The following is a 27,849-nucleotide window of genomic DNA, read 5'->3' on the forward strand; positions in this document are numbered from 1 at the left end:
CACCATACCCATCGGCTCCGACAGTTTAGAGAATAAAACATAAATACCGGGCCTGATCCTGTGTTGTGAAAGCTAGCCACTTCTGACAGTCTTTGCAGCGGGATAAACACTGCCTGCCTGCATTCCCTTGTATTTGAAAGCTGCGACAAATGTTTTACTGAAATGTAAATAACCGACATCATGTCTGCTGAAGCAGGAGGCTGAAAATCTAGTTCAAAATCGCAAAAACAAAGATGCTGCCTGACACTTCCTAAACCATTAATGGTCAGCAAGAGCACACTTCTCAGAGCTTGAGAGCATTGGGAACCACTTATTAATGTATTAAAACATTGCAGTCAATTAAGATTATGGATTCACATGTTGTTCAGTTGCAAAAACCCTTTCCTTTTCCCCTGAAATCTGTTTCCAGTGAGAATACTATTTCTAATTAGCAATAAAAATAACTCCCTTGCAACTTAGCCTACTGCAAAGCAGGTACTTTTAGTTCTTATTTGTATGAAGAGAGTGAGCTTCAGCTGTAATATTTGGTAAAGCTGGAACATTTCAAGCCTCTGTCCTTCCATAGCGCGAGCACAGGCTGCAGCCTTCTCCTCAGGGCCCAGCTGGGAGACCTTCTCCATCATATCACTCATTTAACGGAAACTTATAACTTGTGTTGTGATTAATACCACTTTCAGAACAGTGGTCTCATTTGCAGACATGCTTTCAGCAACTTCAGCTGCTCTACTGACTGCTTGCCGGTTCCAGAAATGATGGTTCAGTGGAGATCAGGGTTGGTCCCCTCCATGAAATGCCTCTAATAAAATTAAGGGCAGTACAAATCCACTCTCTCACAAATGCTACAGCAGGATCACTAGTAGACTAAAAATTCATCTAACCTATATAAGAAACATATTGTATAAAAATAATTACAATGGTGCAGATTAACTGTTGCACTTGGATTCCCAAAGCCGCAAAGTTGCCCTCGGAAGATCACACCGACACTGCGCCTGTCAGACTCTCAATCAGAAGGGTGAGCTACATTAAGAGCCTGTCTAAATGGCATGTGTAGTATTGCACACATTTAACTATGGTGATTTAACTACAGTGTTTTAGCTGCAGCTGAGCCAGGTGAAAAGGCTACTGCCCTCCGCCACTTGTCACTGCCCTCCTTACTGCAGGTCACCTCCTGCCACATCTCTCAGAATAAGCGTGTGGAGTCTCTGCCTCGCCCAGGCCTGTCAAAGACATCTGCAATACCTTCAACATTTAAAAGTAGGTCTTTTAAAAACAGTATTACATTAAACAAATTTTAGGGAGAAATTACAAGTGCTGGTGTGTCAGCACGTCTGAGAAAGGATGACCATTTGTGAGGCAGTAAGCTCTTACCCAGGCCAGGTTCACAGCTGTAGAAATCTATACGCTCCAGCCAGCGGAACGGCTAATGCGCACACGGGAGAAAATGGTTTTGATGGGTAAAGCTCACCTCTATACACTTAAAGAAATAAATGCTAAAAGCAGAAACGACTTAATACGTATCTGTGGTCAGACCAATAGAATATACAAATTTAAATGTAGTGGTTTCTAGAAGATTCTAGATGATAAATTGGTACCCAAACAATGCCCAGACGATCCGAAGGGAAGATAGGAGGAAGCGAAAAGCTCACTGATCGCCTGGCCTCCACACCTTCAGGGAGGCTCGGCAGGCAAGGCGAACGGAGCCCTCGCTACCTTTAGGGTTAAAACCTGTCTATGCGCTAAGTGAAACAATTTTCATATCCGAGAAGTGGCATTCTGGCTGTTGCCTCTACCTGGGGTTATCTGCATCTATTTTGGCATTTTCTTTATTTAAGAAATGTTTAACAGCCTTTTCTCCAGCAAGCATAAATCAAAGCAAGGGCTCTGGGCAATTAAATTTATGAGTGCCTCTGGCTGGGTAGTTGGACGGGGAAAAATTATCTTCTGACTTTGCAAGGAGGTAGAAGTGTGGTAATGACCCAAGCTTTAAGCCACACGATGTACTGCAAACTCTGTTACAAATTCTCCTACGAGAAAGCCAGCACTAGCCGATATGGGCAACGTGGCTAATAAAAGATTATGAATAGCATTTTAGTTGCTGACTTAATTTTCTGCAAGCAATAGAAAGTTAAATACATTCTGCTTTAAAGTACATAGGAATGAATTCTGAAAGTGTTCCCTATTATAGGATATTTCTGTATGAGTGCTCAAGTCAAACATGAACAACTGATCCTGGGCTCCTTGCACATCTGAAATTCATTGCTGCCCTTGGTAATAAATATGTAAAATTAGTTCCAAAGAATAATCATGTATAAAATCAAAAGCACTGTGGCAGATAAACTATTTTAGCCTTGCAGTTTCAAACATCAGCTGTGCCCTCTTGAACAGAGTACAAGAATTTTTCTTTTAGCACTGAAGGTCCATTGACAGGAGATCTTAAACTGAGTGTCCCAATCTCACTGAGAGCATGAAGAATCCTATATGACAATTCCCCAAAATCAGGCCAAAGCTTTTTGGTAACATTTGCATGTGCTCTGCTGCTTTTTTTTTTTTCTTTTTTAATATACATTTAAACAGAGTAGAGTAAAAATGAATATAACTTCTTTTCAGGATTTCTGCCAGAAAGGATGTGAGAAAATGCATAAAAACTAAGGACTACCTTCCAATAATACAGAGCACACACAAAGCACAACCCTAACAGTATATGTAGTAGATTAATCTTGGGATGAAGAACAGCATCTGGATTTATGTCTCCTGCTTGATTTTACTAAAGGAAGCAAAGACAAATGACCCTAATAGGTACAAATTCCCCTTAACTAGTTAAAACTAGTAAAACATTGTGGTTCATGACTTTTAATATCTTTTATGCTTATTTAATTAAAATATATGTATGAACACAGGCCATATACAATTAATGGGCATATTCCTACTCAAATCCTCAAAACTTGATTTCAACTTGCTTACTTGCAAATACCTTTCTGGCATAGGGAGCAGTATTTAGCAATTGGAGACCTTCATCCAAAGCAAGCCAAAGTAGACATACCAGGTAGTCTCTGGAGATCTAACAACCACTTGCAGCAAAGGAAAGCAGCTCCTCTTTCATTTAGCAGGGCTCAAATCATGCTCTGTATTCAAACTGAAAGTTGTAGATGTTGCTTTGCTGCACAGGGTACTGTACAGCAGGCTACGAATTCTGCGTTAAGGAGAAGCACGCAAGGTGCTAGAACAAGCACAGACAGGACTTCAAAACATACGGTGATGAATATATCTTTGCCTGAGAGATGCTGGTTTCCCAAATCTGAAATTTCTATAGAATATGCTGATGTAAAACCCTTTCAGTTTACACTAAACACAAACTCTTCTTGCTATATCGCTGCAATCACTCGGCCCCAAGTGCAGAATCTGCTTGCGTGCCTGAAAGCCATGCAGAACAAAAGCAAGGTTGACCACAATAGTCATGCAGGTATTCTCAAGTTTTAAAAGAAGTTCAGAAATGAGAAAACTTCTTATTCATTACTATGAAATAGGACACATGATGAATAAGTTGAAAAGGGAATTATAAGTCAGATTCGATTGCACCTGAAGGCAAAATCCAATGAGACAGAGCTGCCAATCTTGGGTATGTGGCTTTGTTGTGATTCAAGTCTGCATAAAGGATATATATGTACAAACCTCTACTCTTTAACACCTGTTCCAGTATGGTCACGAAATTGCTAATGAACTGAATAACCTTTCTTTGTGTTGAGAAATTTCAGTGTTAATTTTTCTTGTTTACTGTTACCAATAATAGCTCAGTATTTCACTTCATTCTTTGTAAAATAAATCTATTTCCCTGGTGAGACTGTATTTGAAAGGTGCCTCTTTTTATTAACTTTACAAGTCAGGATAAAACATTTTAAAACTCTGAGTTCCAATGGTGAGAAACTGCACTGATTACCTTAAGGAAATACATTTTTTCAGTCAGTTTGAACTAGTAACAGAGAGCAAATCCAGTTTTTCATAGTATGACTGAAAAGTGGGATTTTGGATCAATTTTACTTTGCAATGCTTTTCTGTTACCACTTGCAAGTCTGAAGAATTTTTAGTAAGAAGCAAGGAGCTATTGTAGTGAACTCTGTCCTCCCTCAGGGCAATTCTCTATTCAACCCAGGCCATTAGCAAGGGTAAATCAATGTTATCAGCTCACACACACTGACAGCTTGTGTGGTTCCCATTCCCTCATTCCTTTCCCTACATTATGGTATATTTTTATGCTCTCCAGGGAAATTCAATTAACAGTGTCAGTCTCCTCCTCTCAGTCAATGACTGACACCATCAAGACTCTTTTCACTGCCCACTGACATGTACGATGTGTCTGCTGATTTCTTGACTCACGAGTTAACAAGAGAATTACTATCCACTTCTATAAATGACTACGTATGATCTGTGCCATAAACACAGTGACAGCTATTGAAATCAATCTTTCTTGACCTTATTGATTAGGACACTCAGAAATAATAAGACTTCTCTAGTGGTGGAGCAGTGCTTTTGGGTGTAAAAACCCAAAACAACAACAAAATGAGGCATGCCTATTAATGCTGCCCAATTTATCTTTTCTTTCTCCACCGCAGATCCAATAAGCAGGAAAATGTCACAAAGAATTCACAATTACCCTTTAGTTGTAATTCATGTCTCATTTAAAAATATCCCAGGAAACAGCCGCTGATAAGAGGTTGGATACAACACTTTCTAATAAAAGTTTCCGATAAATATTTAGGTAATTTTCAAAGCAGACAAATCTTTTACAGTCTTCAGATAACCATGTTTCTGTATTTTGAAATAAATAATAAATGAATTTTTTGATGATTAATAGAAACACTGCAGAATGTGGAAATGTCAAAACTCTTTCAAAAGCACTATTAAACTCACCTACAGTCTAAGGTACTACTAGTATATTGGGCAAGACACTATGTATCCTAGCTGGTGATCACTATTTAAGTAACATGAGATTAGAAACTGTTCCACATTGACTAAGCTGTGAAAAGCTTCAAGCAGAGCTCTCATCTGTAGACACCAGATCTGAACCACAGTAATGCAGCACCTTCCTCAGATTTCATTAATTTGATTTCTCTCAGAACTAATTTTCATTACAGATGTGAAACAGGTATTTTCTAATTGTTGGTGAGAGAGCATACAGAATATCATCTTCTGTTGGAAAACTCAAATATTTTGGCCCTAACGCAGCAAGAAACTACATTATAAGACATAAAACACTGTTGCAGCAGACTGAACATGTTGAAACAATAAAAAAGATGCAAGTGCTGCACTACCAATTAAGAAATCCCAACATTCTACTGTAAAACAAAACAGGCTCCACAAACATAGCACTTAATCAGAAAAAAATTAGAACATAACAATATCCTCCCAACATTCATATCTGAACATTATATCTTCACCCTCCATGAAAGACCTATCCAAAAAATAAAGGCTTTGTAGTGTTCCAGGAAAACTCAACAGATTTGTGCTGCTTCAAAATTCAGCCATAGCACCACAAAACATTGGCTGTGACAGCAAAATTGGCTCAAATTCTTTTCCCCATTCTCTGCTAATCATTTTTGCCCCTTACTGTAAAAGCTTTTTGTGGGTATGTACTATAAACTAGACCACTGAAATGGCCCAGGTTAAAATAGTCCTAATGAAAATATAGTGAAAGTACAGCTTGCTGTTATCCAGATGATGTAGCATTCATCAAGCACGTTTTCACTTACATATTTTGCAAAACTGCCTGTACAAAATTTGATGTCTAAATGAAAGCATCACTGTTACAAACCACAGAAAAGTGTAATAGCAGACAATGCTTGTTACACAAAGGTCGGCTGTAGAGTATTTCAAAGCCATTGAAAAATGATCCAAACGAGTCTATCTTCTCATCCACTGCAAAACTATAGCTAGAATTTTACCTTTTTAATTTCAAATTCAATTATTTTTGTGAATGATATAATAAAAATCAATAACATGCAGATTCATGAATTAATTCTAATATTATGTATGCATTTAAAAATGCCTTTTGAATTTCAAAGATATTTAAAAGTAGGAGAATGGAGGAGAAATAAACTTTAAAAAACATGAACTTAATACTGATAAAACATACCATTTTTAGAGAACAAGGACAGCATCAGAGGCAGCAGTCCATGGTTTCCCGAACTCTCTCAAACAACCTCATAAAGTCTAACTTGGATGGACAGAGCCAAATCAGCTCTTTTGTTGCAACTATGTATATGGCATCAATTTGAGTCAGTGAAGATTTCAGAGGTCTGCGAGCTTACGTGCATAAAACTGAATTGGAAATGACAAGTTTTTCTCGAAGACCGCTGACCAGCATTTTGATAATTAGTACTGACAGGCAGCCCAATTTCATGCACAGCTTCCACTGAAGAAAGGATCCCTACTTTATTACCAATCCACTGGGGTGGTTAGTCCCTCCCAGTCCGCTCTGCTGTGTAATCTGGAAGGATTGCTTTAATGCTGAGATCCACAGGAGGTGGCATTTTGCCATTCAGTTTTGCTGGAACAAATCATACTGCTGGTAGCTGGTTCTCCATTCAGGAAAAATTGGTTATGACAGAGAAGGCTAGCAGGAGCATGTTCGCTGACTTTAGTAACAAAAGAAAGGAAGCACTGGCAGAGAACAAAAAAATAATTAAAAAAACCATACACTTACAAGTAGGCGAACCGTTAGCTGGCCCTCAGGATTTACTTCTTCACAAGTTACGCTGTTGGAAAGCCAAGACTACACTGACCCTGAAACTTTAAAACATCCACCTACCAGAGACTCCAGCTTCAAACACCGCTTCTTTCTCCCAATTTGTACAAATGTAAATTTTCTAGCTACTTTTACTGACTACAAACACGCACACTACACATTTTGTGTGCACACATACCCACAACAAACAGTGAAGTACTATACGTGACAGCAAAACTGATGATGAATGATGTTCAGTGGATCAGCCTCCTTTGGTTATACCAAGAGGATAAGGGGAATAGGATAAACAGACACATTAGCCTTCCTCAGTTCTTGACTGCAACTCCACTTATTAATGTAGTTCATGTGTTAGCACAAACTGGAAAACGAACAATACACTCTTTGTTTTGAAGAAATTTGACTTTTACATCACATGCATGTTTTTACTATGGCCTTTTTGGTACTTAAATTTCTGTGAATTTGAAATAAAGGAGTATTTACCACAGTTTATTATAATAAAGCTATGCTTCATGACATTCATTGCAGAAAATTCCAAGCTTGCGTCAACTTTTAAACTTTCTTATATACAAAATCACTTATTTGGACTCATAAAATTTGCCACTGAAAATCTACTAAAATCTGGTAGTCTTCTAAAATATTAGAGAATACAACTGGGAAACAATCCATGTCTAATCCATTTGCTTAAACTTTGTTTACTTGTGGTAGAAGCACACACATCAAAAGTAACTAATAGATAACAAAAATCTTATGCAACTCTCTTGCTATTCGAAGCAAAAAAGAATATTCATCTTCCACTAGTAATTAAAGGACATCATTCTGCACATGCATCAAGCTCATGGCAAGAGTCCTGAATGTATCTGCTGAAGAAAGGTGTAGATTTGGCTTCAGGGCAGGGGAAGATTCTCTGTGAATTTCAAGCTTTGCTGGAAAAACTTTAGTGGAAAACACACTATTTCTGTCCTCCAAGTCGTCCCTATCATTATACATAATATGTTTATTTCAAAAATAATTTTTTTATACACGTAATGAAAAAAATTAAATCCTGAGGCATGCATATCTATGAACATAGGAACTACCACACATATTAACAGATACTGCATTTTATTAGATGGCCTGTCTCTAAGAATCAACACCAGATGTGCTAACTTACAGTGCTGGAATATAAAGAGGTCTCTCTTACTTAAAAGCCTGCCCATTTGGAAAGTTTAGCTTCCTTCAAGAGGAGACCTCCTTTCGGATATGCTCCGAAACCTGAAAGCTTGTCCTACTGTGTTCACCCACACACATGCTTAAAACACTCTCAAATTCAAACCAATGATATATGAGGGCAACATAGTTTATAGGTTAATCATGAATTATATAGTAACAGTCACAATACCTCTTTTTCCAGAATACGAGAGATCTCTCCTAAAGTCCTGTCCAGAGCACAAACCTTGTTGCTCGGCAATGAACAGCTATCCTGCATCTGGACGTGCTTTTGAAGATCTTTTACTAATCGCTGTAACCTTCAACATTAAACAAAAAAACAAAGAACAGTTAAAGCAGAAAACACTTCTATTCAAGTAAAATTTCATCTTTGTAATGAATATGAAACTCCATTAACCTGAATTTGAATAAAACAATCATGAAAATCAGTGTAAAAGTATTAAAATTATCGATACTGCAGAAGCACCTAGAATGTGCAAGACAGTAAGGAAGTAAGGTCAGCTTATCATGTCTGTGATCTTTCACCCGATCTTTTTTTTTTTTTAATAATAAAAATGGCACGGAAATAGTGTGAACAGCATAGCAGTAAAGGCACTTCTTTATTAACTACATGTTTGTTTCTGTTATTGCTCAATAGAATTAATTTCTCTATTCTGCCTCCAGTTTCTCCTGTTAGTCTTCGTCAGCTTCCTTTTCGGTATGCTTTCGTCCTTTTCTTCCATCGTTCAATCCTTCCCTTCCACTTGGCTGAGTAGTTCACTCTTGAGATGAGTAAGGGAAATAGAACCGCAAACTACTTGGCTAATTTCTTATAGGCATCATAAAAGAAATGGCTCTTTAGGGTTATTTTGAATAAGTGAAAAGTAGTGACTTTGCAGACTACCTCAGAAAGGGCATTTTATTAATGAGGGTCAGTAATGAAACCAAAATGCAGAGGTGAAAGAGATGGAGACACACGTGGGTTGGGATTCATTCCCATTTTAGATATCTACAACTGGGCTAATCAGCTCTGCTCTCTTGTTTGGCAGTGAGGAGAAACAGGCAGTTCCAGGGCACTGTTCCTCTCATCCCAAACTCTAAAATAAATCAGATGAAACATACTCATAGCGTATCTTTCTTTGCCCTGACCATGAAGTCAATGACTAGCTCAGATGTAGCCTTCACAGCTGTAGATACGCTAAGGTATGCGAGATAAATGCCAGACCAGACACTGTGAGAAACCAGTGGAAATATTGTTCGGTACTTACCCTCTGTTTTTCTGCTGTTGCCTCAATATCTGCTACGTGCCACTCAGTGACAGGCCCAGGGTTTGGTGGGCCTCTGGTTTGATCTAGTATAGCAATTTGTACTTAAAGTAGGAGAAAGCTGGTAACAAAGCAGAATAAGCAGGAGAAACACTGGTGGGATTAGAAGCAAACATTGCTCCACAGGAAGGAAAAAAAGGAAGGAAAAGAGGAAGGATCTCAATGCTTAATGCAAAAGGGCAGATCATCGGCGTGACAGGGCCAGCTGGAAAGCACTCGCAGACTAACAGCAAAGAGCAGGTTACCATAACGAGCCTCTGAGAGGTGCGAAAGCAGACAGCATGCCTGCGGAACGTACCACAACAGTCACGTGTATCGAAAAAATTCAGAACACTAATTTGGGGCAAGACCTGAACAGAGAGCTTCTGCTGCATCACTGAGAAATAGGTATTGTGTATTTTTTCTTTGAAAAAGTAAGATTTGTAAAAAGCCTTCAAAAGACACTGAGAATACATATATGAGTAATGAAAGTGCAAATAAAAATGATTATCAGGATTACGTGTCTTGGACTTCTTACCCTCTGGTCACCTGAATCCACTGATACTCAGCCAGTGCACTTTTCTATGACAGGAAAAATAAGGGGGGATGAAGTCCAGATGAGAATTTCTGCCCTGCTGAAATTTTCCACCTCTGTGGAAAATGAAGTTGGAGGAAATCTCTAACTCAGTAAACCAGGTACAAAGATGGGAAAGAAAATTAAAAGCTGAAACACAAATAACTGCAGGACTTGGATAGCAAGATGAGCATGAGGAGCAGATTGCAGCACCAATGAAAAGTAAAATCACTACAGTCCAGAAGTATGATCTAGAAGTACAATATTTCAGGGATTCTTATAGAACATGATTCAGAACTACTATTTTCTGGTCCATATCCTAGCGCATTAAGCAAAATTAAAGACTCTCTTTATCCTGATTCTATGATTAAAGACTATATAAAGCACTGCAAAAAGACAAAACATTATACTGTAACTCCATCTGATGGAAGACAGCAAGTTCTACTCGCTTCATTTAACATCAGGGGAATGGAATTCAATCAAGATTAATCACCCAGGTTTCCTAATCTTAGTATCGTGGAGAAAAGACAAGATCCTCCCCTACCCGACAAATTTGAAATCTCTTTCAATGAGAAAGAAAAGATATTTCCGCTGCATCAGGGATCAGAATACAAAATGTGTAATGTTAATCAAGGCACTACCCACAGCAAGAACAGGAACTCAAATAGAAGATAATGATATTAAATTGCCGCTTTTGTTGACAAGTTTCCTTTTGTCCTCTCCAGTCTAGAAAGACTTTCGTATACATATGGAAATTTCAATTGTTTTCATGCAGTATAACTGGTCATACACCACTGTGAGTCTTCACAGATACTTCATGTCATATCCCATAGAAGATAGTAAGTTAGAAAAAGGAAAACATATCACATCCTCTTTTGCAGAAGTAGTTAATTATGCAAGAAGTAGTTGTTAATTATGCAAGTATTTTCTTTATCCACAAATTTAAGACACTAACTTAAATCAGTTGCTTCTTCTGAAATGATGTTCATTTTACAAGAAGTGGTACTCTTCAGTAGTAATAAAAAAACTACATAATGATTGAAACATCCCTTCTTTCCTGAAGTTATGTTGAATTTGTTTGACCTCTTACACCCAATTCCTGATTTATCTATCACACAAAACAGCTATAACTTTTCTATATGATTTTAGAATATGAACGTTTTCAAATGCCTATCTAATCAATGAACAGGAACTGAAGAGGTTCCTGATGATTTCTTTGCTGAACAAAAGCTTTACTGAAAACTTTAAAATCTGTTAACTATTATATAATATTTGTTTTTCTGAGACAGAATACTAAAAGCTCAATAAGGACACTGGAAAACGCAACAATGACATTTTACACACATGGATATACTTAAGACCATACGAACTGTGAGAGCAGTGAAAACAGAACTACCTGATTTTTTTTCTCAATATTATTAAATGGAATGAGTTTATAACTCATCTCCTCATATCTACGCATAGGAAAAATCTCATTTGAAAATTTTAATATTAAAGGAAATTAGAGTTTCAATATTTTTTTTTTTTGGTCCTAATAACACTAGATGAGCTCTCAGAGAAGGAATGACTCTCTTGTACTGCCCACCTATGCTCTGATGCAAACCATAGGCTGGTTCCTTGCTTCCCTTCACTTGGCGTGACCGGAACAACCCCTCTACGTAAAAGGCAAAACGCAGTGTTTGCCAATAGAGTAAGGAAGAACTTTTGCTCAAAGTCTTAACCACTGGATTTACACCAATAAGGCTAGTAATGAAGGAATAGGAAAAACCCTGTGGTGTATTCAGTGGGATTCTGAAGGGTTTAAGAAACCTTTACTATTAACTGCCAGGGGAAATACGGGACACAGGGCAAATGAACTCATACACGTGACAGAGAAGCACCTGGGACATTCTTCCACCATCTCTGTCAGAGACAACCAACTCCAGGTTTCACAAAAATAATCAGTTCTGAAGAGTACTCTTCTTCATTCTACAGGGGATCATAACACAGCATGTATTTATTAAGCATCTCAGACAAAGATATTCCTTGACCTTTTTTTCTACCTCAGCAGAGACACATTTCAAAGTGGACACAGTGGACATATAGCTATGCTTAAACTTCTGAATCTGTTATTACGATTACAAGAGGAAAAGACCAACTTTGCTACTCTAAGGAAAATGGTATATCAGTACTTGAAAGTATAGCCCACTACTTCTCTCTGGGACAGAGAGTAGAGAAAACAGGGAAGGGAGCCTGGGCTACTTAGGGGCAGGAAGGCTTGTGCTGAAGCCGATCAAGAGAGCCAGGACCAAGGGACCAGGAAAACCTCTGGGAAAAGATATCGAGGCTCTTTCCGGGATTAAATGTACAAGAATGTTTGTGGGACCAAACCTCGTGACAGCATAACAACGGCACACTGTACAACACATGCTAAACCCCAAATATAACGGAGCAAAACTGAAACATGCATCTCCAAAATGGGGAGTTGCTTCCTGCTTTTACTACCATACTAAATTTTCTAAGCGAAAGACCTGGCAGGCGGCAGAGTACAAACCACAGGCTAAGATTTGTTCTGATTCTGCAAAGAACATAACTTGTGCATCTAAAGCTACACAGGGTAACAGTCAGGTACCTCGCAAACAAAAGGATGGGCTGCTACATCGCAGCACGAGTGCACCAGTGCCTTCCAGTTACACGACTGCACAGATTCGCACTGGAGGCGGCATGATGTGTCAGAAGGTTCAGCTGCAATGTATTTCACTGATCAGAAAACTGAATCCAACTAGATTTAGAACCTGGTATATCCACACAGAGATAGTATTTTTATTGACTAGCTTTAACTATAAATATTTTCACATAAGACAAATAAGACTGTACTAGTGACAAACAAAACATTTTTTTCCATGAGCTCTCCTTCTTTATCTATATACACAATACTCTTCCAGGATCTGAGTTCAAGCTAGCATCTCATTCAATTAAAACAGCAAATAAGTATGTGCAAAAACTGCAGACAAAATGTTGAAATGTGTCAGGCAAGTGATTTCTTTTCCGGTTACAGGTCTGTTTTGCCAGTCCTACAGCGTATTTCTAACAGTTGAAAACAGGATTGGGAAGACAGAGCACCATGCCTGGCTCCCTGCTATTGCAGACACCAGAGGCTCCAGCTGCTCTTATAAAATGCACTGGCAACCAACAGGTAGGTTCTTCCCCTGCTTCCATTTTGAGCTCAGAAGCAAGCCTCAACTCCTACTTTTTGTAACATTTAACAGGTCTAGCCCAACACTTATCCTGGGATAACTTTGTTAGCAACCTCCCTTCAGCTGAAAGCTTCCCTCCTCTGCTCGCAGGACAGGACGAATTCTTCACTGCCCCTGCGATTCAAACTCATCTGCACCTTCCCCAGCTTCACTACCAACCTTCCCAGGCAGCACGATCTCAGATACTTTACTGAAGCCCACGTAAAACAAATTCTACTACATTACTTTTGTCTGTAAAACCACTGTCATACCCTAGAAAGCTATTATATTGGATCAGCTACCTTTGATAAACAAGCTGAATTATATATCATTTTATTTTTACACTCGCATCTTTAAGTATACCTTCTTTCAAAATGTTTTCTAACATGTTCTACTGAAATCAGACTTACAGGCCTGTGATTGCCTGGATGGACTGAAAAGTACCTAGAGATGCTAAATTCTATAAATGATAAAATTATAAATTATATAATTTTATAATGTTCATATATCAGTGGCTTTGGGGATTTAGGCTTTGTGGATATAGTCAGCCTAATGCCAACAGAATTAAAAAAGACATATGGTACATTCTACCTCACTGAAAACAAGAGGTCTGTAATTGATCCCAAGGTAAAGCACAACTGTGATTCCCCTCGACATAAGCTTAAAGCAAGAATGCCACAATCGGGGAGCTGTGGCAGTAACGGGAGATAAACGGTGTGTGCAACTTCCATCCTCCGTGGAAGAGACACCGTAAAAAAGTATCCTCCAGGAGAAACTTCCTGCTTTCCATTTCTTCCATAAATATTTCTAGACTCTTTTACCAAAAGGCACACTTCACAAGTGTATTTTCAGCATTGTGCCATAAGAAATACGAGGAATAAAATTTTCAGTTCCACCAGATGAAAGAATTACTTCTCACTTCCTCATATCCTACTGTGTACCTTGGTCTTCTGCCAAAGAAGTATAGTATGCTGCATGCTCATAGTGGGAAGAGAAGGGAAATAAAAAGTCCCTTCTCCCACCAACTGCCTGAATCTTGGAGAAATTATTTTAATTTAATACTCTTTCAACTGACTTCTTGGCAGCATCACGGAGGGAGAAGAATCATCTTCTTTATGACTGTTTCAAAGGACTAGAAATCTATGCAAGATGACTTGTGCTTGGGTAGAGAATTTATCGCTGCTACGGAGAGACCTGGAAAGATGGCATATTACAGGCTCTGCACATACCATACATTAATGTAGCACACTATCAAGGCTTACTCCAAACATTGTGTGGGAATAATGTTGAGTCCAAATCCAACCATTTCAAAACAATTATTTAATCTTCCTTCTGCCCCAAGCTTTGCATTCCTCCAATTCTTGCTATGCCATACAAGGAACTACAAATAACCGACAAATTTACCGGGCTAAATAAATGGGAAAGTTAGTTTATGCCTTTTTATCTAGTTATTTACATCTCACTAATTAAAATTTTAGTATTGCCCACAAACAGATAATTCCGAATGTGGAAGAAATATCATAAAACACACAAGAGGCTGACTGGTCTTGAGGTGCTAGCATAATGTAAAATGTAATAAATAGTAAGTTCAGCAAAAAACCCACATATTATCTGACATTTTTGCAGTGCAAATGAGGGATACTCATATTAAAGGTTTACACAGTAGATAAATAAATTAATTAAAACAAACTCTTGTATAAATTAAGGGTATCTTTTTAGCATAGGCCACATATCTTTAGCAGTTTTAATATATTTTACAGGCTAAAGACAAAAAAATCTCCACCAATACTAATAGGCCACATTTCATCTCTAGAAAAAAGTCTTAAAATAGCAACACCGATATATTTTCAGCTCTTCCACATTTAAATTCAGCGTACAGCCAAGAAATCGGGAATGTACGTAAAGAAGAATAAATATGCCCGGGCAGAGAACGAGACTGCGCGCGAGGCCGTGCGGAGGGGCGGCTGGCTGCTCCGCGCGCAGCACCGCAGCCCAGCGCACAGCCCCAGTTCTTCCCCCACCGCCTGCGCCTGCCGCGAACCGAGCGCGTCTGCCGCAGTTCCTGCCTGGCCCAAAACGCGAGGATCCAGCATAACCCCGTAAAGCTACATAACTTCTGTGCTAGTCCGGACCGCCGGCAGCTTGCCCCGCTGCAGCATTCTCCATACGCTCTGGCATACTCTCCTCGCTCCAGGAGCGAAATGAAAAATGCCATTTTACCTAGGGACTTTAGTCTTGAAAAGGGAAGCTATCTGAGAACCTATGAAAATTTTCTACCAAGTTTATTTTCTGAATAGGTTTGAATTGCTGTAAGAATGCTCTAGCAATTCACTGAAAATGAAACCCTCAATCGAATAATGATGACTTCTCATAAAGCAGTTTTTTTTTTTTAAACACATCAGCTCTTTCACATTTCACACAAGCATTTGAAAAATAAATTCTGCACAAATATTTCCAGCTTCTCTGATCATCTGATTCTTTCCAGTAATCAGTATTTTGGTACAATATTTTATACTTGGCCTAACCAGAACCTAGCCTATTATACCAGGAAAACCTGCCAGGTACACTTGTGTTGTGAATGCACTGACACCCCGTAAGGAAATCAAGAAAAGACTGTGTTGTTAAAGACATTTAACTCTGGACCTCTGCAGGAACAAGCTTCACGCTACGTTCCCGTCTCTCCTCCAGGAGACTCTTACAGGAAATTATTTTTAACTTCCAATTTTTCCTCTTTTTTATTGCATTCCCTTTTCAGGATAAAAGTGGTTCTGATTTCCATACTATCTGAAGTATTCCTTTATGTAGTATAAAAAAAGAGAAAGTGAAAAACAAGTGAAAAAAACACTCCTCCTTGCATGAGGAGAGTGTGTTAATTAGTGGCTGAGATATTTTGGGGTTTTTTTCCTCCAATCTTGATAACTCCCTTTAGGCATATGACAGTCTTTCTTTACTTTACTTTCCCTAGTAGTATTAGAGGATGATAATTACACTTTATTCCTGTAGACTGCTTTAATGCTGAAACATAGAGACTTGGGATTAAAAGATATTAATTAAGTGCAAATAACATACTTTGTGAAAGTTATTTCTTCCCTTTTTAAAATCTGCTCTGCTTGGATACCAGAGAGTGTTGCAAACAGATGGAGACATCACCTACACACATTTTGATAGGCTAATTTAATAGACTCAGTACTAAATAATTATATTCAGCTCAGTCCCCCGAGAATACAAATTAATACTACAAATGCATCAGAAGTCTGCAGGCTTTTATAAAATGATATAAGTGCTACCAGCGACCAATCAGTTAATGGAGAGTTGGAAGAATCCAGGGAGCAACACACGTGCTGTTCCTGATTAATAGCGACTGTAGGCATTTTCCTTGAAAGTCCTTCTGGCCGCAGGAAATAGTTCAGAGGGAAAATACTTAACAAATAAAGCAGCATTTGGAACTATTGCACCTCACATTAGGGGACATAATTTTTTTGATAGATGCTAAAAAAAAGTTCCAATTCTCTTCTTCCAAATTCTCCAGTTCCGTTTCTAGCAAAGAACTACGTGGAACTTTTAACAATCCCACTCAGGAATCGCTTACATTCAGTACTCTGGAACTGAAAAAGGTACAAATACCGTGTCTGACAAAACAGGATAGAGCCTGTCTGCTTATTAAAATTAATGCCATCCAATGCAATGTTTAGAAAGCACGTGAACCAATGCTTCTTTGATGCAAAAGGTTTTATAAACCCGTAAACTAACAAGAACTACTGAAACAATCTATGAGCTGCAACAGGAAATCAGTGGTCTCCTAATATTAAGGTGCCTTAATCTTAAAGGTGATTTAAAAAACCTTTTACCTGCCAAAGCCTAATTCTGGGTTCTGTCTTTCTTCTGCAACAACTGACAACATGACTAAACTAAAATCAGATAAGAGATCGCATTCCATTAATGGTTTTACTTTTTTGCAAAGACAAGAACAATTGATTGGGAGGGTGCAGGCAAGAAATGAGGCATAAGCAAGAAAACCTAAAAAAAATTATATTTAATCATTTCATTCTAAAATGCATCTGCATCCATTAAATAAATAAATCAGTTGCATCATATTTTAAATGGTATTTTAAAAAATTTTCTTTTTTCACCTTTAAGTTCCACTCCCTAAAGAAGTTTTTCTTTGTTTGTAAGTGTACTTCCATCCAAATTTGGAAACTCCACACTTTCTTTTGGAATAAACAGAAAGTACTGGTATTTGTTTTGACACAAAGAATGCATATTCTGTGCCACCCCCCCCCCCCCAAACACACACAAAAGGAAATTAAAAGGCAGATAAAAGTCTGACACATATTTCTCTACAATATTTGGCATTCTCAATTTTCGTCCCTTCATTTGGTGACAGGACTTTTCTCAATAACTTTGCAGACCTACTGAGAGCATTTGTTGGATAGCTGCTCGGCTCCCAGTACTGGCAAGGATTTGCTCTCTCTCAGCCAGGTACAGTAGCAGTTAATAGTAGCTCATATTACAGTACACTGTGTTCTGGCTAAAAGGGAAATAGCCTATTCTCACAGCTTCACGTTAATATCATAACGTTTCAGTAGAGATCTATTACTGCTTTTTTCTTTCAACTATTTCTTCTCGCTACTGTTTTCAGTAAAGCAGGATCCTGTACTTAGTTCAGTTTAAAAAGTATTTTCCTATTAATTTTCCCCTATATTAAGAATATGCTTCTCAATATAAACAGATATAGCCTGGGATAAATTCCTGCCTCACAGAATTTCTTGCCCTCTCATCCCATCCTTTACAGAGAGATATAAAACTACTCATCCCTATCTTTATTTTATATCATGTATTGTGCAAAGTAAACAAATTTTAACAGAAATAAACTGAGCTTCTAGTTGTCTCACAGGCAGTCCTCTATTTCCTCTTTCAAAGACAGTTCAGACTTGAGCTCCCACTGCTACTGCCTCGACTTCAGCAATGCTTGCAAACACGCAAGCCTTGATGATATGTTAGAAGCTGTATCATTTTGGAGTAACAATGGCTTTCAAATAACTATGTTAAAAAGTAAAATTTTTTAAAAAGTAGATGTCAGCATCTGCTAGATTGCTAGATCTGTACATGAAGACTGCAAAAGAAATCTCCCAGAAGATCTGTCAAGAGCATAGGACAGAGGCTAGGCAGTGTCCATCAGGCTGACTCACACCTAGCAGGGTGCAGCCCTATTAGATCCTGGTGCAGAACTACACGCAGCCACACAGCTGGCTGTGCTGCCGGCTCTCCTTGCACCTTCCCCGTGACCACCACCTTGCAATGCCTCCTAACTCCAGCCTCAGATAATCCACACGGATCTGCTCGGAGGAGGAGCGGAGCCAAGAACCCGTGCACAATCTGCGAGCTAGTGCCTCTCACCTTGGTGATTCACTCACAGGCAGGATAGAGCTAACCTGGAATTTTCAAATTTCTGTTTAGAAAGAAACAGAAATGAACAAAAATGATCAGACCATATACTGAAGTTGCAGAATATTGCAACAAATTTTTGTATGTGCACATGCACGGGTGCTCCGAGTGCAACATGCAGTTTAAGTCCTTCCTTATAATAAAACCTCTGTTTCCATAGCCTTTATCTTAGGTTATGTCAGAATAATTGTGTCATCAGTTTCAAAATAACAAAATTAATCTGCTCACTGATATAATAAAGAGGAAAACTTAAAAGATAGCAAAGCCAAGCAGCATAAAGGATCCTTACATTTATTCCAGAACTCCCCATGTTACACCACCTACTGCATCCAGGCACTGAGAAAGCGCAGGAAAGCAGAGGGCAGCGCTGAAATAGCCTCCAGGAACAGCCAGTAACGGAGAGAAATAAGAAAGCAGATGAAACAGAAAATTTTGACTGAAAGTATGCTAGCATTTCACTAGCTAAAGAGAAATTAAAATTGTAAATTCAGCATCAGTCACAAGATTACAAAAATATTTTTAAAAAATCTGAGTTTCTGTTGCACTGCAGTTGAGACAGAGCTGACCAAAGTAAAGTAAATCATTCATAATCAGAAGACAGAAAGAAACTAAAAGAGCAGCATTACAGCTTAACAATATTTCAGAGTCAGTCAATCACCCCACATTTCTACTTGCTGACAATTAGACTCTTTTTTTTATTTTCTGGTAGGAAAGAAAAGCAAAACACAAAATACAAATCTAAAAGTCTTCTTCCTCCATAAAATTAATCTTTAAATTTGAAGCGCCGATTATTAAGAAATCAAGCCAACGACAAAACCTCCTTCCTCAGTGTGTTTATGTAGGTATGCCATCTGGTGGAGATGTTTTATTTTCCTATGTCAAACCTTAGTGATGGATTTTTGTTATTTTTAAATACATACTGAAACTCAGCAGCAGGTTTTCAAATTCTATTGAAAAGGCTGAAGATACTGCTGAAAGATACTGCTTACAGGCTAATTATGTACACAGCCACAGAAGCCTAATAACAACGTTCTGAATCTCTGAAATAACGGTAACTTATTAAAAAAAGGAAAAAGAAAAAAAGCTACCTTCAAGTACATCAGCAATTTATAAGCAATAGAAGCAACAACAAAACGTACAGGATCTGGTACAGGTTATTACCTCAATCTGCAGGCAAAAATCCCCAACCTGCAAGGTTGTAACAATTTCAGGAGGAAGGTATTTGAATCAAACTGTTGAGATAACAACAGCGCCTTGACTGATCTGCAACAAATTTCTTGAACACAGCTGTAAGAATGACGTACTATCTGCCCAAAAACCTGGTCTAACAACAAACTGCAAATGGAAGTCTCAGGAAAATTAAGAACAGCGTAAACCTACACGATCCTCTTCACTAATACCTTTCTTGTTCCCATTTTCAGCTTAAGAATTTCTTGAGCTGAATGTAGTTTTCTAGAACTTGGTAAACTTCAGTGAACCCAAGTAAACTTTCAGCATCTGCACAACTTTTGGCAATGAGTTCCATAAACCTAACTACACACTGTGTGAAAACACACCTTTGGTTTCTTTTGAACTTGGCTCCATCTTTATTTCCCAACCCCTGATTCTGGTACCAAGAAGGACAGCAAACAATCAAACAGCACTCATCTTACTCATGCCACTTATAACCTTCTAGACCTCTAACATTCATGCTCTCACATTTTTTGCTAGAATGAGAAGACCTAGTTTACTTAGTCACTCATACAGAAGTTACTACTGATATCTTTTGCTACCCTCACTGAAGCTTTTACAGTTCAAGTATATCCCTTCTGCAATGAAGAATCAGAAGCATACACAATATTTAAGATGCAGATCACCCAGGCATTTACACACAATGACATTCTTGGTTCTGTTTTGGCTTCTTTCCAAAGAATTTTAACACAAGATTTGCTTTCTTGACTGCTAAGAATATCGAGCTCACATATTCTTGGAATTATCTAACACTTCCATGAATTCAGAGCCCATCAGATTGTATGTGAAGATACAATAGGGTTTTCCCCCCTGCCCTATGTGCAGCCACTTAACATTTATCTGCAGTGAATTTCATCTGCCATTTTACTGCTTAGTCACTGTCTATAACATCTTCCAGTACCAGCTCTTGTCCCTACTATCCTGAATATCTTAGCATCATCATCAAACTGTGTCACTGCACTGTTTGCCCTCTTTTCCATGTCACTTGTGAACATGTTGAACAGAATAGGTCTGCAGAACTCCACCAGTAACCTCCCTACACTGCAAGGACTTATCGTGTGCTCCTACTGTTTTCTGTTTTTCAGCTGATTCCCACTTACGGCATGACTATATGGTTTGCTTTCAAACCTTCGGTGAGGGACCTTCTCAAAAGCCTTTTGGAAATCCAAGTATTCTGTATCTAACAAACCATCTCTCTCTACCCAGTTTCAGTGGAATAAGAAAGAATAAGCAGAGTAATTTCCAGTTTCAAACTAAGAAGAAGAAATTTGTCAGTGATACTAGGTCTTGTTTTAATGTTAACATCCACTGTTTTCAACTGAACTTATCCCAAACAACAAAAAGGTCTATTCATTAAACAACGCAATGCCAGATTAAGACAGAAGACATTTGTGCTTTAGCCATAAGAACCTTTGTTTCTGACCAAAGGGAGAATGTGTCTGACGCTAAACATGAAATTTGCAGCCTCAGAATTCCAGTGCTGAGTTTTCGCCATCAAGCTTGAAGGACAAAGCTGGAATGTTCTTGCTTCAAGCTAAGAAAGGGACGAGCACGTTATCTTTACTACCGTATCTTATACGGTTTAAGATAGACAGTGGCTTCAGAAGAAGTGTCATTTATAAGGGCTGAACTTTTGCATTAGGAATGATCTGTAATCTAAGGTAACAGTATGCCATACTGAATGGGAAGTTTATTATACCCACTCCACTGGAAATTTCAGAAGCATTTCTAGTACAGAGAGAAGAAAAAAAAAGTGGATACCTAAAATATATAAAGAAAGATGCTTACTTTGCTTTGTATGGAGAATCAGAGATGGCATTTTTTGCTTCCATCAAGCTTTCATATTCCTTTGCCCTGGAGGAGAAAATATTCATCATTATTGACTATTGTCTAAAGTGTACAGTATGCAATATCAGCAAGATATTCCTAACCATTGATTTTTTGTATTTCACAGCAATGCACATTTCTGCCTTGTCATAATCCACAACTGATGCTTAACTACTGGCCACTAATAACTCATGGTGAATATTACTACTTTAGAATACCATCAGTACACAAATGGTGGATTTAAGTTGACTTTCAAAATGCTAACAGATGTTACAAGTGACATATGTAACAAGGAAAGAACTACAGTAACCAATCTCTTAGTAACTTAGGCATGTGGAGCAGATCAAAAGATAAATACATTATAAATATTAAAATTAACATAAATAATTTGTTGTATCTACAGGTAGAGTACTATTTTTTTAATGAAACTAATGACTGTACTGTAACATTATGAACCTTGTTAGGTGTACAACACAGAAGTAAATACTTCCACAAATGGCCGTTTTACTGTGGGAAATGGAAGCAGGACTTGGAAACACAAACCTGTTTAGACTCTTAAAAGTTTTATTCATGCTGGCTGTATGCCAAAGAGTGGGAAGAAGAGACAAGACTTCTTTCACCACAGGTTCTTTGCCTCTGGCTGACCTGAGCCGCCAGGTGAAAACTACTACCAGTCCATCAACCAAAGTAGGATTCACAGTGGTAAACCCTTAACTTGATATAACAACACACACATGCACACACACGCTAGAACAAATACAGAAACTACAGTAATACAGAAAGTGATTCAGAAGACAGTAAAAACATTTGCTTTTGATCCATTAAAAATGCCCTTATATTCAATTGTTATTCTGAAATGAAGACTGCACAGATGCAACGCGCATCTCTAGGGGTGCAAGGGTGATCTACTGCTCTAGTTGCCTGAAGTTCTGTTCCCAGTGGAACAAGCAACACCATCACTCCTGACTGGGAAATCTCTTTCCACTGTTCAAAAGGAAGGGCTTTTGAAAACTTCTGCAAACACATCTGAAGAAAACTCAGTTGGCATGCTGGACTAAATCTGTGATTCGATCGGGGATCTGTCTCTATCAGTTGGCCCCATCACAATCTCCAACGGAAGGTGTCAAAAGCCCCTCAAGACAAAAGTTCAGTAGAAAAAGAGTCTGCCCCAAAATAACTTTCACCCATAAAAATGATGTTTCATATTAACTTCCAAGCTATTCTGAATATTAACTGCTGCTGTTTGACTTTCCTGCCAATTTTACAAATGTCCAACTGTTTTCTCAAATCCTTCTAAGATTCTGATGATGGCTTCCAGTGGGAAATGTGTTTCATTGCTACACTGCAACAAAACAATTCAGTAAAAATTTAATTCTTGTGCCTTGATTTCATTTTCTGTTGTAATAGGTCTCTTCTGATCTGTCTTCCTTCCAAACGAAACAATCCCAGTCTTTTCGATATCTCTTCGCGAGAGATTTTTTTCTACTTTATCAAGGTTCTTTGAGGCAAGTTTCACAGACAGTTCCTTATTTTCTGTTAGATACATACACAGCACATTTCCTTATATTTTTCTGTTAACCTAAGTGGACCAAGTCTTCCAAAATTACTCAAATTTTCCCTCAGCTTGCTTAACCTAAACAACTCATGCCATACGCAAATATTGTTACATTATGACTAGCTCTGATTTGTGGATCATTAATAAAGCTATTAATCACAACTGAATTTAGTATAAAACATGAAGATGAGATTCCTTTATTAACCTTTTGCCTTCCTTCCTGTCTCTTAGCCAAAATCAACACATTTTAACTTTGAGTTTTGCACAGAAAAATCAAACATGAATAATCACCTAAAATATTTATTACTAAATGCACATGACTGCAGTGTGCACAAATTGCAAAGAGTTATCTCAACCGTATATACTTTCTAGTTGGTCACTACACCTCTACTGCTTGAGGTTAGCTTCTTCAGTCCTTGGTCTGCCATGCAGGCACTGAAGTATTCTTCTGATAGCACATACATGTTAGCCTGAGATAATTTACCTAGCTATATATCAGTTGCTTCTATAGCACCAGTTTAATGGCTTAGGGTTATAAATATTGTTAATAAGACTAACAAAAATTCTCAACATATCTAATAACCCATTGATCACAATTTCTCCCCTCTTTCACCTTTGCCCTTCATTGCTTTCACATTGTGACTGTGATTTAAGATACAGAAACTCAGGAGAGCAACAGGAACCTATTTTAATGCAGTTGCTTATTTCTTTTAAGTTTAAAATGCAATAGCTGCCTAGGAACTGAAGTGAACATATAATTTCAAGTCTGCAGCTATAGGAGGCTTTGTTACAACAGTTTCTTTTTCTAAAGAAGGTAGCAGTTGCAAATACCTGTGAAATCATGGTGTATAGATAATCTGCTGTTAACATTTGTGAAACTAGGTGAAATATGGACATAAAACACTCTTCACCTTCAAACCATTCTCAATAAATTAATTATTAGGGACTTAATCTATACATCCCACCTAAGTTTTGAGTTGATTTTGAACAATAACTCCCAGCCACCTGGTGGTATTACTGTCTGGATTGTTGGACAGAAACATAGTAGATTACTATATTATTAATTTAGCATTTCATATTGTAATTGTGAGCTTATTGCTCCATTTGCTTTAACCACTTCGCTTAAGATAATCCTCTTCCATTTTCTGAACATGGAAAACCTACCCATTCCACCAGTAACGAGCTTACATACAGGAACCATCCAGGCAGTTGTCATCAATCCTGTGACGACTTACTCAAGTGCCAATTACACCAACTCGAGAAGTAAAGCAAGACTTGCACAGCTAAAATTAATTTCCCAAATGGCATTCTTTTTCTCATTGATTTTTTTGGTTGAAATTCCATGTAACAACCTTTGCTTCATATTGGTACTGGACTAAATCACATCTTTATTAGCAAGTCTTTCGTGTTAACACATTTGAAAATTTACGGTGAAATCTTCCAGTTAACTCACAGTTATCTTCAAGGACAACGACCTCATAAAAATAGTTTAGTCACTCTTTAAAACTAAAATAAGTATGAATGAATTTGCACGTCATGTCCCCCTAATTTAACTCCTGTAAGATATTGACGCTTTCACTGTATTTTTCAATAGTATACTACCTTTATAAAATGATGCCCCATTGCAACTATGGCTTACTCATAATTTGTGATGACAAATACATCAGACTCCCACGTGAGTCAGCACATCAGAATTCAAAATACTGCCAGTATTTTGCCGGTAACAAACAGTTACTTGAGCTCGTATTCCTAGGTCTGACAAATCTCTGACTAAATTCAACACGAGCACTTCCTGAGCAAGAACATAAAACTGGACTCAATAGCTGCAGTAAATCAACAGGTAATATGAATAACCCTCCATCTCGAGCAATCAGAAACCGGGAAGAAAATAGTACCCACTGCAACAGTGGCTTCTAATTTGACATCCAGACAGTGGATTTGCTCATCCAAAGAGGAAAAATGATTTTAAACAATAATTATTTGCAAAGATATTGTATTTTTAAAGGTTTAACTTTCCATTAACAACATCATTATAAGTTAATAAACTATCACACTTTTATAGTCGCTCTGAAAACCCAGATATCTTTCTCTTATCTTTAACCCTCCTTGGTTAAAAAAAAGAAAGAAAATATGTAACAATGAACTTAACCTTTTAAAAAGTATTTTTAGAGATAAATGCAAATGCAAATTATAATACTCACTTGAAGCGTTAACCTCATCTGGGAATTCTTCAGCTATAAAAGACTGCCACTGCAGTTCATGATATAATGACGTGTTGCATATCATACTGATTTGCAGATGTCACTTTTTAGGCTAATGACATACTGCAGGTCTGACAACTCACTTTCCATTTTAAGATATTTTAAACTTTCTTCTTGTTGTGACAGGCAACAAAAAATGATTAAGTCTAGCCATGGGATTTGACACTACAGCAGGCTGACTTCTATTTGTTGATTACTATTGATTTTCTTTGATACTTCATTTAAAAATCAATAGCTAGAAAGAAAAATAGGCATGGTTTACACAATTTTAAACATGCTATTGTATGCTAGAAGAAGCTACAGTTTTGGCAGGGCACTGGCATCCAATTATGAGAAAAGCTCTTAACAGGTGAAACCAAGGGCTCCAGATCGATATTCAGTTTTCTTTCTCAATCAGAGAAAGTGGTCATAAATTAGGCTCATCAGTGTTATTTTCAAGACATTCCCAAAGCAAATAGCTTAAACATTTTTTTCTGCCTTCCATTGCACTCATACTAAAGGACAAAAGGTAAAGTTCAGAAAAAAATTACAAAAAAAAAGTTTGTACTACCTGGAGTTCATCCGTGCTTTTAGCTTTTTGGCTTTCTTTTTAGTTTTTTGCTTCTCCTCTCCGTCTTTTGACGGTTCCACAGGAACAGAGCTCTCAACCACAATATCCACAATGTACTTTTTTAGTGACAGGTGCTCCTGCAGAAAATATTGCAATAATATTTAATCTTACAATATGTGACAGAGATTACAGATAATCCTTCCAGGAAGCAACAGCGGTAAGTATTTAACAAAAGGTGGAGAAAATGAAGAAAAAAGATTTTTATATAAACTTCAGTTCAAGTATTAGCAGCACTCTGTTTTATATTCTAGACAGATAGTACAAGTAAACAGACCTGAGAGAACTACTAGATAACAGCAAAAACCATAGGTGAAAAACCCTCAAAGACCTGGGGAGGGTGGGGATAGGAGAACACAATATGAAAACCTGAAAATATTTAATTATCTCACTATTTTAGTGCAACATGTTATGCCTTCTTTAAGACTAAACTCCTAAATTGCTGAAAAAAGGGACAGAGAGGGGAAAAAAAAAAAAACCTAAGGTAAGGTCAAAAGTACCTAACTCAGGATGATGACATATAACTCTAAAAACAAGAAATTACTTTTCTTCATTTATTCCTATGCAACTATTGCAGTAATGTGACATTTAAATTCTAGACATTTCTAAGTGGTTTAAGACAATTTTGTTACTATTTTACAGAAACAGTTAAAGACTAGTTATGACACTCTCAGCTAAATGCAAGTGTTGCTTACTTTCTGAAAAATGCAAAGCAACTTAGACAAAGTAAAATTAAAAGCCACCACTCAAAGCAAATTCTCTGCTGCTAAGGAAACAGGCACACACACAACTAAAACACCAATTTATCCTGTAAACAGTAAGAGACAAGACACTAGTATTTACACGTAACTATTCTGCATTTTGACACAAAATCAGAAGATTCAGGACCGGATTCAGCTGCCGGATATTGTACAAGGTTTCCAGGAATACTTCAGAGCAATCTGAGCTGCAGTGGGAGGCTGTAATTCCTGCTCCCACTAGGGAGGTGGCCAGCCCGTACCTGAACTGCACAGTGCTGACCATGGAGGGATATATCCAGACCAATTAACAGATGTACTGAATGCCTTAACCTGTCCCAAACGATAATGAAAGCTGTCTTCACCGCCTGTGGCAACAATGCCAACATCATTTGCTCTCCTCTACAAGTGCTCCTAGTTTTGAGAAGAAAGTCATCTGGCCTCCTGTCCTCTCAGGCTATCCTCTCTTAGCCAACATCTGAATTTTTCCAGGTCCCTTCCTCAATATACACTGTATTTTGGTCAACAACTTCTTGCTTTTACTCCAAAAATCATGATAACCAATATTGGAAAGAGGGTATGTATACACGAGTGATTTGATGCAATACAAGAGCTTTACTGTCCATCCTTACAGGTATTTCAAAATTTTATTTGGAGCTAATATAATCTGCACTTTACATTTGTTTGCAGCAAACGTAATCCTGCTTATTTTTCTTTGGTAATACTAAGGAAGTAGAGAAGGTTAATTTCTGTAGCATTTCCAGGAAAGCTGACCTCTACATTACTAAAAAGTTAACGAACAACTGACTTTGAATTCAACGTGAAGATGGCTAACAGCAAAGACGTTTTCATTTTTCCCCCAAACTCTCACTCTAATATGAAGTTTTTTGTTTTTTGTTTTTTTTAAGCGGGCTTGAGTGCCTCAGCCCCGGGACTTGCTCTTTGCCGTATGCTAGTTCTTTTGCTCTTTGCCAACAGCATAGAGCCCAGAAAACACAATGGGCTCAACCACTGGAAAGAGATTATTTCACACCAGAGAGAACACATCCCAGGCACCACAGAGGAAAGGGAGACTAATTACTTGTCCCTCAGTCTAAAGAAACTGTTGTCTAATGAGTAGGACCTCCAAGTTGACACCCTCTTCCTTCTCCAAGCTGCCTTTTTACAGCT

The 27,849-nt window shown here is 37.9% G+C and overlaps 1 protein-coding gene across 6 annotated transcripts in view; it reads right to left on the reverse strand.

Moving 5' to 3' along the window:
- Positions 1-27,849, reverse strand: part of SCAPER (S-phase cyclin A associated protein in the ER) — a 193,762-nt gene that overhangs the window by 77,682 nt on the left and 88,231 nt on the right. For all 6 annotated transcript variants that reach the window (XM_064517566.1, XM_064517565.1, XM_064517564.1 and 3 more), the window contains exons 21-23: positions 25,886-26,022; positions 21,481-21,546; positions 8,118-8,244 (exon numbers count right to left, since the gene is read on the reverse strand). In XM_064517566.1, coding sequence (XP_064373636.1) covers positions 8,118-8,244; positions 21,481-21,546; positions 25,886-26,022 — 330 coding nt within the window. The remainder of the gene's footprint in view (positions 1-8,117; positions 8,245-21,480; positions 21,547-25,885; positions 26,023-27,849) is intronic.

The sequence above is a fragment of the Dromaius novaehollandiae genome, chromosome 10 (genome assembly GCF_036370855.1).
Source record: "Dromaius novaehollandiae isolate bDroNov1 chromosome 10, bDroNov1.hap1, whole genome shotgun sequence".
NCBI lineage: Eukaryota > Metazoa > Chordata > Aves > Casuariiformes > Dromaiidae > Dromaius > Dromaius novaehollandiae.